Source organism: Micropterus dolomieu, linkage group LG20, assembly GCF_021292245.1.
Source record: "Micropterus dolomieu isolate WLL.071019.BEF.003 ecotype Adirondacks linkage group LG20, ASM2129224v1, whole genome shotgun sequence".
Taxonomy (NCBI): Eukaryota; Metazoa; Chordata; class Actinopteri; order Centrarchiformes; family Centrarchidae; genus Micropterus; species Micropterus dolomieu.
In genome coordinates this window covers 30,077,816-30,091,344 of record NC_060169.1, presented here as the reverse complement: position 1 = coordinate 30,091,344, position 13,529 = coordinate 30,077,816, and the positions used below count along the sequence as shown (strand labels likewise).

General features: G+C 39.9%; 1 protein-coding gene across 1 annotated transcript; it reads left to right on the top strand.

Annotated features, from left to right (window-relative positions):
* The first annotated feature begins 3,190 nt into the window (after window positions 1–3,190).
* On the top strand, window positions 3,191–10,778 carry LOC123958729 (carbohydrate sulfotransferase 8-like). The gene is made up of 3 exons (XM_046032297.1): window positions 3,191–3,308; window positions 8,036–8,073; window positions 9,515–10,778. The coding sequence occupies exons 1-3, from the start codon at window positions 3,257–3,259 to the stop codon at window positions 10,661–10,663; spliced, it is 1,239 nt and encodes a 412-aa protein (XP_045888253.1). The 5' UTR covers window positions 3,191–3,256; the 3' UTR covers window positions 10,664–10,778.
* The last annotated feature ends 2,751 nt before the right edge of the window (window positions 10,779–13,529 follow it).

The following is a 13,529-nucleotide window of genomic DNA, read 5'->3' as shown; positions in this document are numbered from 1 at the left end:
GTAATGTCGACTTTATTGATACATCCGAGTATCACAAATTTGCTTCAAGGGGCTTTACAATCCGTACAGCACCCTTTATCCGTAGACCATTGATTTGGATAAGGAAAAACTCCCCAACACACCTTAAAGTATAATGGGGAAAAGTGGAAGAAATCTCAGGAAGAGAAATAAAGAGCTTCCAGGACAGACAGACATGTCATAGGGTAGTAAAATGGAGTTATTTCGGGGGGCCCTGGTTCTGGAGGTAAACGTTATGTTAATCAACAAGATTATGTGACTCACAGTTTGAACACTTCTACAGCTTTGATCAGCATACATCACTCCCAGTTAAATCACCAGTACAAACTGTTAGAAAATATCTGGTTCTTTGATAAAAATTTGAAAAAGCAGCCAGACTTGGTGTACTTAAAAACTTTGAGGTGACGGAGACTGAGATCTCGTTTTTCCTGAATGAATATTGAAGAGTTGTTAACAGCAAAACAGGCTTTTTAGATGTTTCCACCATGCCTGTTTAAAAGAGACTGAACTGTGATGATCACTGAGCTTGCACACTGAGGAAGCCTGGATGTTTTGAAAAAAATTTGCCCAATTTGCTTTTATTTGGATGTTTGGGCCATGAACAACATATCAAACTGGCTTTTGCATGGGAAAACAAAGCCCCCTATCAGTTTACATGCCGGATACCATTTTCATTGGGATTTCAATGGCCACAATAATTTAGCTAAAGTTGATTTCGTAAGCATGGTTAAAAGTTCTCATGTCTAATAAAGTCAAATTATTTTTGTGTTTAGGGCCAGATTTCTGATTATTATTATCCTACGTTATTAGTTATAGTATTACTCTAAGATACAGTAAATGTGATTGCCAAATGTTTTTTACAGTCTACATCCTTCGTTTTTTTACACAGCCGCCCATACAGTTTTTCAGAATTGCGGCTCTCTACACAGTGTGTCTGTCTTCTCTTCCCCTTTGAATAGTTGATTCAGTACTCAGGCTCTAGATGCGTTAGAGTACATTGTTCCCTCATGTCATCAGTAGCTCTGTTGAAGCCTCTTCTTTATCTAGCTGTGCCTGTTTAAGTTCCAGGACAGCATACAGCAGTGCAGATTTGACTGTGTGAACTCCTCTCACAAATTCCAGGCTTCTAACCAGAAAAAAATTAACAAAATCTCCACTTACTGTGTGGACTTTTTGAATTCCATCGGCTTCCCATTGTCATCAGCATCGGAGTGGTTCACAAAAGGAGCACGCCAGTGTGTAGTCTATGCCTAGGTCAAGAGCTCTGGAGCATCTAAATAAGATGTGCCAATTAAAGCCTCCTGCACCTCGTCTCAGCCGAGATAATTCACTTAACCCCAGGCTCGCAGCTGACAGGTAGCATTTGTTTACACATCCCTCCTCGTGCAAGCTGCCAGGCCCCGTCCTCTACATTGTATTAAAACGAGCCGCCTCTCACCACAGCCCCACAGCTCGCTGACTCTCTGTTTCCATGGAAATGTGCCCTAGGAAGTCTTTGCGTCTCCTAACTTTCAAAGTACCCCAAGTAGGATAGACTCTGAAAATATATTGTTGTCAAAATGAATTGTCATAACGGTAATCAGTCCCAGAATTGATGCTGCTTTTCAGCAGCTTCATATCGGTGTAGTTCATTATTTCCCCTCCTGCTGTGTTCAGTGCCCAGTATTACCAGCATGAGAAAATAATTTGAAGATTGAACAGAAAAAGAAGCCCAGTCTTGGAGCAAATTAAAACATGAGGCGGATTAATATAGCTACCTACTTCATTGCCCCACAGAGGCAGTTTCTCTTAGTTTCTCAAACGCAGTTTCACAATTTTCTGGCTCTGTATAGAGGGTTTTTTTGCTAAAGCACTGTACAGTATGTCCATTTAGACGAAAAAACCCGCTGACTCAATTTCAGTGTTAAATTAGCCGATCTTGTTATTTACTGCAATATCAAAGATAGCCTGAGTGCTTTTTTTGAGGTGTCAGTTTTCAAATCATATTTTTATACATTTTGAATTCAGTCTTAATAAATTTTAATTAAGTATGCATACCACTTTATAATGAAGCATCCTTAACCCATTCACCAACTCATACGCAGGAGGAAGATGTGCAACTGCACTGCCTCAGAGCAGGGGAGCAAAGTGCTCTGAAAATAGTGCAAAGGTGTTAATGCAGCACCACAGTCTCACATCATAAATAGTCCTCCACCAAGCTCAGTTTTTTATCTCACTGAATGTTGATGTACTATTTGTATGCTTAGCCTGTGCTCTGCCACAGAAAATTATGAGCCAAACCATGTGTTATTTATGGTGCATGGAAGTCACTCTGATTTAATGTGGCGGGGGATTGGAGGAAGTGTCTTCTATTTTATTTGAATGCCAGCTAATGAGAGAGCACATCCCTGCCGATTTCAAGTCTTCCCAACATTTGACCTTCATGTGGGGTCAGGAGGTGGAAGGGGAACCCATACATGGCATTGTGAACATCATGTAATTTATGGATTTCACTAATAACTCTATCCTCGGGTGCACCCTCGGAGGTGCAGTAAAAAGGAATTGGGTTGAAGAGGTCAGGAGAATGTCATGATGGGGTTTAGGAGTGAGCTCCAGAGGCAGGTTAATACACACCACTGGTTAGAAACAGTTTACAAAATTACATTGTCCTTTATCATAATAATTACCGCATATAATATACATTTTTTATTCAAAGCTACAATATGTATACAGCGGTGATCTACACTAAACAAAACAAAATCACACCGTTATTACCAGCAACTCCCATCTCACACCCTCTTGTCTCATTCTTTCAAATCACTCATGTCAGTCTCTCATAAATGTATTATAAAGTCATAGTACCATATCACCATATCAACTGTGGCTTCATTAACTAGAAGGTAGCTTTAAAGGAGCGTGGTCATCTATGATCTTTATCAACCACTGCTGATGAGCAGAAGGAACTGCAGCAATATTGACAGAAGTCAAAAGAAAAAGAAAAAAAAACTCTACTTCATAACCCCTACCATAAATCTCCAGCCTACAATTACCCTGTGTTTGAAACAAACAACAGACAATACAGACTAATAAGGTGTAATTAGAACACAGAGCCAGAAACAGAAATGTCAAATGAATACAAAAGCTATCACCATGCAACAACAATACAATACATCAATAATAATGAATACAGCTTTGTCGTTTGGCCTAAGAAGAGACATTTCATGTCTGATGCTTTAAAACTTTTGTAGGTGGTCTTCTGATGCCAGTCGCTTGCTCATGGCACTGTGCTCCATCAGTGAATAGTCCAATAGGTAAGAGAAGGAGAGTGGGAATTTCAGTGACAGAGGAGTAAAAGATTTTAATTGCCAGATGTCTCGGCACCAGGAAAAGTAATGTTTAGTTAAGGCCCCTGTAGATATATTAAATATATATATAAGGTTTATTATATATATATATAAAAAAAAATTGCTAACACAAAATAGCATCTCTGCTACAGTGGCACATGCATTTTAAAAAGAGAAGGAAAATATGTAGCTGACAGGCATTTGATTGTCAGTCAACCCAATCAGCAGACAAGCATTACAGCACTGATGCTGAATGTTGGCTTTGGTAGTGGTGGAAGAAATATTCAAATCCTTTACTCGAGAAAAACTACTAATACCACAATGTAATAACACTCCATTCCAATTTTAAGATCTGCATTTATACTGTTACTCAAGTACAAGTACAGAAGTTTCATCAGCAATATATACTTAAACCAGCCATCAATATTTTTATATTAATAACTGATCACATGAGTTGTATGTATATGTAAGAGGTCACTCATACTAACAAACCCACAGGGAATTATCAACCAAGCTCTGCAGTTCCCCTCAGGTCTACAAAGATTTATAGCATATTTTAGCATATATTTTTGGTTTTCAGGTCCACAACTTCACTGTTTTGGTTTAGTCTCACTGCTCTAACGCAGCTATTTTCAGAAAAATGGAAGCTCTGAAAACTTTGCGCTACCTTCCCAGCACTAAACAGCAGACATAGTGGAGCATTTAGTAGCTACAGAGCCAGATATTTCTCTCAAGAGTTGGTTGAGACCAAAAACAGAACTGAAAGGCCGTAAAGAGAATATTATGATGATGATACATTGTACACATGTAATTACTGTAAGCAGCAATTCAGTGTCATATTTTATATCTATATTCTATAGAACTCTATATACTATTGGGTAGTTTACCATATAGTACTGCATCATATTTTAAAATGTGATTATATGGTTTGTATATGAAATATTAATCTGTAATGTAAGCAGTGACTCTAGCTGTCAAATGTAGCAGGGACGTAAATTGTGACATGCAGATTTATGGACTTGGCTGAAGTCAGTCTGTGACCCTGTGTAACTGAATCCTAGACCTCTGATTGGACAGACTCGTTATGTAAAACGTCAATTAATCAAATTAAATTACAGTGTTTGTTGGCATTCATCTCTTCTAATACAAAATCCTAGTTACTGAATGAGTCGGGTATGGCGTCATTGTTCCTTCTACTACAGGAAGGAAACAGGGGGAATAGTCTGTTTCTTGGTGTCCTGGTTGTTTGTTTCATTTACAGTACACTGAAATCACTTGGATTAAAGATGTGTTATCGATTCATCATTTGCCAAACCTGTACTTTGAGTTGTGAATGCCTTAGAAAATCTTTAAGCTTCCAATACCTTCCTTCACAACACAAGCCAGTCTTCAGATGATGATACATACAAATTTTAGACTCCCCGTGTTTGGTTGTTACAGAGCCACTGCAAGCATGTCTTCAATCCTGAATCACTGATTGCTCACCCATCACCTCCTCCTCCCCAACTGCTGCGCTCTCTGGCCCCATCCTGGAGGATTTCAGCACCGACTGAAACATCGTTTTATCTCTTACCACAACAAGTTAAAACATCAATGGGCCAGAGCTTAAAGCCTAATACCTCTGTTCTCAAGCGTTTTTCCTCTGATAAACCACACCAGCATGCCAGAGCCCTGTATTCCCACACAGAGTCAAGTGAAGGAGGAGTATGTGTGCAGAGTGCAGGTGTGGGTGGTTCGTTGGGTAGAGAGAAGAGTGCAGCTGGTTGGGGTCACAGTGGCTCAGTGTGCTGAATGACTAATGAAAGGTTTATGGTGGCGCAGCATGACTGCCTAGCCTGAATAGTGGGCTGGAGGAGGACACGCCTTGTCTGGCTTTTAGCACCCTCCCGGTCTGTCTCTGGTTAAAAACAGGCATTTAACAAGTTCTCCCAGAACATAGGGACCACAATCTTTCACTTAACAAGCTCATTATTTCACATTGTTTTTGTCCTTTGCTCCTCCTCGGCAGCAGTGGCAGGGAGAAGGATGTTTGATGTGTGTCTCTGTTAGAGAGTTGTACAAGGATCTTTGAGAGGAAGGATGATAATGGATCTGCTAATGATGTGGCCCTTGCTTATATGGATCCTTGCAGTAATGCTGGGTCGTCCGCATGAATATTCAAAGGCTTTGTCTCTGAGAGAGAGGTGGTTGCTCAAGGTTACTTTAGAGGGCAACAGGGGACCAGACTCAAGAGGCGATTCTGCTTTTGAATCAGCTTCCGTTATCGGCAAAAGTACCTGAGAATCAAAGCAAAAACTTATCAGATGCCCTCTTTTTATCTATGCTGTGAACACTTTGTGTTTGTATGAGTTTACTGAAACCCCGTAGAGCTTCTAAAAGAAGATACCAAGGTACAACTACCAGAGTTTGACATTTTATGTCTGGGGATAAAACACAATATTGGTTGACTGTTCTCTTCCCATTTGATTCCCTAGGTGGTGCATTTATCCTAAATCTCTCCATTAGTGCTGCAGATGATCCTTTTTGTGAATGCTAAAGTATACAGTGGTAAAGTATACAGTAACAACAAACCTGTAGACAGTGTAATATCCAAATGCCTCTCAACCAATTACATCTTGGAAGAAACATTCACTTTTAGATAATTTACACAATTAGCTTTTCGAAAAACTTGTGTTTCTACTGTAGCTACTACATATATATATGTGGAATTACCACGATGAATTTTCTGCATCTCACAGATGAAACCCCAGTCGTGACAATTTATCACTGTTTCACTGCTCAGCAGTAAAAATCAATAGCATTGTTATACTGAGTGGAATTGACTGAGTGTGAAATTGCAATCAAACAGCTACTATTACCCTCAAACAAATAGACACTACAGAGATAAATGATGTTTACAAATCCTCATGAAATTTAGTTCACATTGTTATATTACTTGTTTCAGTTATACTTATTATGGAAAAATGTTCCTCTCATGAAATATAATTTTGCCTCCTTACTTTAGAGTCTATTGCATTTTCAGAGCCAGAATTCACGCTCTCTTTGCAAACATATTAAGTCTAGATTTATCTAATCAAATCAACAAACGTCAGTTTCATTTTCTTAACAACTTCAAACAAGACACCTGTGTCGCAGAGTGCTGAACAGGACAACAGGGTGTCATGTATGCTCAGTTCAGTGCCTTGGACTTGAATTTAATTTAGCCATGTTGCATTTCATTTAGCTTCCTGCTTCAAAAGCTTTCCCTTTGCGCAATAAAGGATTTAAAAGTTTACTCTGCTTGAAGGTGCCACATAGAATCACAATGTGTGACATGTATTGACATCAACAGCCGTGACAAACTTGTAGCAACGGACAGAACACCTCTTAGAAGGAACCAATTAAATCTTTGGAGATTTCAATTACCACCTTGATGGGGCTTTCAGGATCAATAACTAAGTCTGTACCTTGACAAGATAGTCAGGGTTACAAGGGGCTCGTGCAGCGCCGTCAGTTTACGACAGCAGACTACTATTGTTGCCTTTGGGCGTGTTTCCCTGGTGATGACATCTGTGTTCATTATATTATGATAAATAGTCATGTGCTGCACATGCGCCAATGTAAACTGAAATCAAAGATGCACACCCTACGTAAGCTTTCATTAGGGTTAGGAGATCAAATAGCGCTGCAACATCCAAACAAGATTAGAAAATGTCACCCGCCACCTCCCTACGCACTCTTTTTTCTTTTTTTTTTTCCTCCGCCGCCTCTTCCTCCAGTGTCTCGTTCAGAAGAATGAAGACAAGTAAAGATTTAACACGCAGAGCTAGACAGGAGCACAGAGCTCTCCAGTGCATACTAATCTAAAACAACATTGCATCTGGGCAACGCGTTTTTATTCCCCACCGAGGCGTTTGTTAAGTGTGAGATAGGGATCTGCAGATCTCATCACTTAGAGAGGGTTGCGGCCTGCATCTACATGCCCACCACCCCCACCACCCCACCCGTCCTCGTGCAGGTTCCTATCACTTCCACCCTCAAATTGGAAGTGACAGGCCACTCAGGCAGAGGTGTCTTCGCTGCCCCCATCAGCAGCCATGCAGCCCCACTCAGAACTGTCAGCCTGATTATACATCAGCAGGATGGGGGGACCTAAGGAAAGGAGATGTCCAGCTGGAGACAGACCACTAAACACATCGTCTGTCCTGCTGCTGCACATCTGCCAATACACATACCACCTGTCCCCAAGGCTGCCACAAAGCCACTCTCTATGTCTCTATCGCTCCCCTGCTGTCCTCTAGAAATTCAACAAACTGCACTCTGGTCAACAAACTATATCTTTTTCTTTCATTGGTTATGTTTCATTTCATTTTTTCTTTCTCCTCCCAAATTAAAACAAATAACATATTGTTTTCCCCTCTATTTCTTGTGCTCTTTCCCTCCCCTGTCTCCTCCTCAGTGCATGCTAGTGGGAGCACAACTCATTTACCAACTTTTCATGCTTGTGGCAGCTCATTACACAGACAGAGCTACCTGTCTTCCCTCTGTGGACTAGTTGAGCAGTGGTAAAAAGTAGATGTTCTAACTAATAGGAAGAGTTAAATTATTGCAGCCTCTGATGCATCAGCACCTGACTCTTTACCAGGAAGGACAAAAATACATGTTGTTTGCTTAAGTGCTGATTTTCTTGTCTTTTTCCTCTTCTCTCTCCCTAGGCGTGAAGCTCGGAAGCACTCCACGGCAGTCCAGAGAGGTATGTGTTTACTCCGTTCCTCCCAAAACACAGATACACAGGTGGCTCCCAACTGTTATCTAGTGCAAAAAGTGATTGTTAGCCTTGTAGCTCTCAGTGTGTCTGATAACATCTGTGTAGAGAGGCTGACCTCACACTGTGCATTCAGCCAGAAGGACTTTACTGAGTAAACGATCCCAGTCGCCAGGCCTAGATTCCTCACGGTGTGATCACACATATTGTTTTTTCGTTCATCTTCCACAGTAGAAGCTTCCTTTCTTGTATTAATGTGTTTTTTGTTAGTTTACATCCATTCTGGATGAATGATGAGCCAGCATTTGTAAAGAAAAGTCACATGGATTCATAAGAAGTTTATGTAGTCCATTAGGCTTTTAAGCATTAGTAATTACTGGATAGCACTTCTAAATTTGCATTTAGAAGTCAGTTCCTGTATTTTTTAGACAGCTATTTGCACAAGAATAATTGTGAACTGAATTGTTCTCATGTGTCTGAAGAAAACAAAATGAAAGTTCCAAGGTTTGAATAAACAATTGCAAGGGGTAAAATGTGTCCTAAATTGCCACACAGCATTGTAAAGGCATCAAGGATTTGAATCAGGGAGGTTCAGAAGACAGAGCAACATCATGTTTGACTCCAAGACAATACATAGACAAGATTTTTATATCAGACATGCAGCACCAGTGCTACTGTACCTTCTCTCAGCTGACCCCTGCTTGCTCCCATCTCTGCTGTCAGCACCAATGAGAGACTTACATCAGTGCAAACCCTGGAGAACGTGATGTCTGGTGCATACGTTGTTGCCCTGTGCTCGCGTTGCACATTAAACAGACAGAGGAGGACGCTCTCCTCTCCCCCCCTGCCCCCTCCAGGTGTCCCTACAGATGAAAGAATATGGCCATTTAAGTCAGTAGGGAGATGAGCCAAGATTCATGATGGTTTCATCACCTTGTCTGTTGTAAAATTAAAATTATACATCCAGTCCATTGGTTTTATGATGTCATTACAGCATTTAATTGAAATAAAATGTCAGAATGCAGGATGGCCTTGGGCATCATCTGATGATAATCAGGCAGTAGATGATTCTAATTTAGATTCACCATTAAGTGTTTATAAGACATTTATATGATATTACAGTTCAGTTTATTGATAGGTCATGGATGGCGTTGGGCAGTGTGTGACATTTGCCTGTAACGTAGACCTGTGTTTAAGATGTAGTGAAACAGCACCATCAAGTGGCCTATTTTAGTACTTAAGGCAACATGTGGGGTAAAAATGTGGTTGCTTCTGGTAATGAAGCACTTACCACTTCATTAAGTAAAAAGTACACATTTTATGTTCTTCAAATAATTACTACATTATCATCCGAAAATTTTGCTGTTTGTTTGGTCTAAAAAAATGTTTGCTACTGTCTACTACAACCTGTATTGTCATTTTTTTATAGACTCTATCAACGCAAGACAGAGAGAGAGGCAAAACTGACAATTATCAGGACCCTCGAGCAGCGGACAGCATGTTGTCCAGCCCGATCCCTCCAATGCAGTTCCCACACTTTGAGGAGAGTAGACAGATGGCCACCCCTGGATCTCGGGAGCAGGACATAGACTCCCTTCATGTCTCCAAAAGACACCGCAAACTGCTGAAAACAAGTCCTCCGATCCATCACACCAACAAAAATGTTTCCTCGTCCTTTTCCTCTTCTTCCTCCTTATTCTCAGTTTCCTCCTCTGCCTTAGGTTCTTTTTGCTCTGAGAGCTGGAAAAAGCTCTTCAATATCCTCGAAGCACGGCGGCAACTTATGAAAGAGATGTGTGCTAAGTACAAAAGCAGTATCTCCAGAACCATCACACGTCATCATGTGAAACACCTCTTCGTGGAGGACCGGTACAAGTTGTTGTACTGTCAGGTGCCCAAGGCGGGCTGTTCCAACTGGAAGAGGACCCTGATGGTGCTGGCAGGCCAGGCCCCCAATGCTCAGAGTATTAAACATGACACAGTCCACTATGGCCACCATCTCAAGAAACTTGACAGCTTTGACCGACAGGGAATCATGCACCGTCTGGAGACCTACACCAAAGTCATGTTTGTCCGAGAGCCCTTGGAGAGAATGGTGTCGGCTTACAGGGACAAGTTTGAAAATCCCAACAACTACTACCACTCCCTGTTTGGGAAACCTATCATCTCAAAGTACAGGGTGAACGCGTCCTGGACAGCCCTGAAGACAGGTAGCGGGGTCACTTTCAAGGAGTTTGTCCAGTACTTGCTGGATGTCCACCGGCCCGTGGGAATGGACATCCACTGGGAGCAGGCAAACCAGCTCTGCAACCCCTGTCTCATAGACTATGACTTCATCGGCAAATTTGAGAACATGGAGGAAGAGTCCAACTTTCTTCTGCGATTGACCGGGGCACCACCCAACCTCACTCTGCCCAGTTTTAAAGATAGGAACCCAACTGAGAAGAGGACCTCTATGCAGATCACACAAAAATACTTTTCACAGGTCAGCTTGTTGGAAAGACAGCGAGTCTATGACTTCTATTATATGGACTATCTGATGTTTAACTACTCCAAGCCTTTTAAAGATTTATATTGACTGACTCCTGTCAAGACGCTTGAATCACAGTCACATTCCACTATGTCTATATCTTTACCATGACAGAAATTTTAACATAAAGAGGCTCACTTACATGCTCACATGGATCTTTGCATCTAAGCAGAGAGATCAGAGAGACCACACTTCTTCTGATTTTTCGCAAAAGCTGCTTTTTATTAATACATTTCTACCAAATTATCTTCATTTTAAGAACAGCGAGATGAAAAGATTCCTGTGATGTATTAAATACTTAAATTTTTTTCTAAAATGCAAATTATTTATTCATTACTGGCACGTGGTGAGGTATAAAAATAAAATTATAAATGCTATGCTTCTAAAAAAAAGTGGATTATTGTTCAACAGGCTTTAAATTATGCCTTACTGTGAGTCAAATAGTAAATGCGTTTTATGGTATAATTCAACAGAGGTAACACATGGGGTTTTATATAGGATCCAATCACATTTCTAAATTCAAAAGTGATTTCAGTATACAATACAGTATGTTATGTGAGCCCCTACCACCTACCTTTAGAATAATCGTACCAACACATTCATGGATATAGTTGCTTTAGTCCTTGGTTGACCTCAGATGAAGATCCATTAATGATCACCACCATGTACTGTAATTTGTTCAAATTGCATTTTTTGGTTTAAATATATGCATTTGCTATTTGATTTACAGCAGGTTAGGCATCAGTATACCTCTAAATGTCAGTACATACTAATACAGATATTTCATGTAAATGGTTTTACTAAACATAAACCGTAACAAAATGAAACACTATAAATAGTATAAATCTTTAAAATGTGTCAAGTGCTGCCCACTCGGAAGCTGTGTGCACTTATTGTAGCATTTTTGTACTTCTAACTTTGTCAGTTAGGTTTGTGCTTTAGTCTAACACATACATGTGCTGTAGGTCCCCCATCACTAGAGGTATTTACTTTGGTGGCTGTTGTTAAATCCAGGTACTTGCAGGGTAGAAAGTGTTGCTGCCAATATTTCCTAATGCCTGTTAGTGTTACAGACACTAATCATTCAGAGTCTGTGGACACCGTTGGCAACCAAAAGGACAAAAGTCAACATTGCAAAAATCAGACTAAAAAAACATAAAAACAGATGACAGTCTAAAAATTTATGATTTGGACATTTTGACAGGATGAGAAAATGAAAACAAAGTGCGCAAACTTCTCCATCTATCACACTAAACACCCTGACAGCAATCACTTGCAAGTCAGTAACTCTGTATCCTTTCTATGTACCACATCTATTCTACTTCTACTTCTTTTTCTGACACTACTGTGTAAAATTGTACAATGGGCATTCAGATGACTATATATTTTTCTATGTATTTCTAAAATATATACTGTATATTCAGTGCTTCTTGGTGAAGTTATGTTTATTTCCTTTTTGATGTCATTGATTGTTCTTTCAGTAATACCAGTGTAGAGTGTCGTGTAACAGAAGAGTTTTTTTCCAAAAACAAAATATCCACCAGCTGTAAACCACAAGTCTAACTCTCAAGAGACTAAAGGACTACAAAAATCTGCAGTACCATTTAAAGTGCAGAAAATAAGTTTGATTGATGAAATGACACCACTCGGTGCTTTGGAGGTACCAAGAGATTTAAAAAATAAAAATAAAAATGGATATATAAAATTTTGGAAATTAGCTCTTTAATTACTTATGCCTAATCTGTTTGGTCTCCCCATAGGCTACTAGACCCTGTACAGATGAGCTGCATTCCAGCTAGTTACCCATCCTGGCTAATGACATTTTTACCCATAGCAACTCCACTGTGTGTGTGTGTGTGTGTGTGTGTGTGTGTGTGTGTGTGTGTGTGTGTGTGTGTTTCATGTTTTTATATCCCAGTGGGGACTTGAACCTGAATGCACAATAACCAATGGGGACAAAAAGCAGTCTCTACCCATGAGGTCCTCAGGGGTAGAGAGTTAAGACTTGGTTATAGGATTCAGGTTAGAATTAGGTTACCGTTAGGGGTAGGGTACGGGTTAAGGTTAGTATTATGTCAATGAGATGTTCCCACGGGGATAGAGGAACAAATGTGTGTGTGTGTGTGTGTGTGTGTGTGTGTGTGTGTGTGTGTGTGTGTGTGGGGTACTGAAAGAGCTGTTCAGATGTTTTACAAACTCGTGCATTGCATCTTTTGGAAACTTATATACACACACTGCTAAAAAAAATCACAAAGACACACTGAAGGTATACATTTAGCCTGTGTGTAACATTACTACACTGCTATATTCCTAACACACCACCCAGCTAACACTAAAATCATAAAACTTTTTTTTTTGATTTGCAGTTTGGACCATATAACAATGTCAACTAGTGGAAACTGCACTGGAAATCTTAGATCTTGAGCACTCTAACATTTTTAAATTATGGGATCTATTACAACTCTTTATACAGTAAGACTAAACACATTGAAGATGCTACAAGATTTAATTTTTCTTTATTTATATTGACTGTATGGAGACCTCAGCCAAGGTTTTTCCAGATTAAAGTTGAGTTTAAAGCTTCTTGTTTCAAAGTTTAAGCTTACTGTACAAGTGGGTGCAATGAAGAAGTGACTAAATAATAATATTACTATGACACCAAAATAATAGATGCAAGTGAATACTTGGGTTAAATTTTACAAACAGATATCTTGAATTAACAAAAAACAAAGTAAAATAAACTAAAAAGAAATCAAGAAAACGAGTTACTGAAGTGGGTAACAGTATATTTTTACAAGGGCACGATGCAAACATGAACTCTGAGCTATTGTGATGCTGGGAACTACCTTTGGCTAGTTTCCTGTAAAGTAGCCATCACTCTTCAGCTATACACTTTGCAGCTCACTAGAAATGT

What these genes read in the sequence shown, in the direction of transcription:
- LOC123958729 (XM_046032297.1), top strand. Translation starts at nt 3,257, where the DNA reads ATGCCAGTCGCTTGCTCATGGCACTGTGCTCCATCAGTGAATAGTCCA. An exon ending in ATCAGTGAATAGTCCAATAG is followed by an intron (nt 3,309 to 8,035) that starts GTAAGAGAAGGA and finishes CTCTCTCCCTAG; the next exon opens with GCGTGAAGCTCGGAAGCACT. An exon ending in CTCCACGGCAGTCCAGAGAG is followed by an intron (nt 8,074 to 9,514) that starts GTATGTGTTTAC and finishes ATTTTTTTATAG; the next exon opens with ACTCTATCAACGCAAGACAG.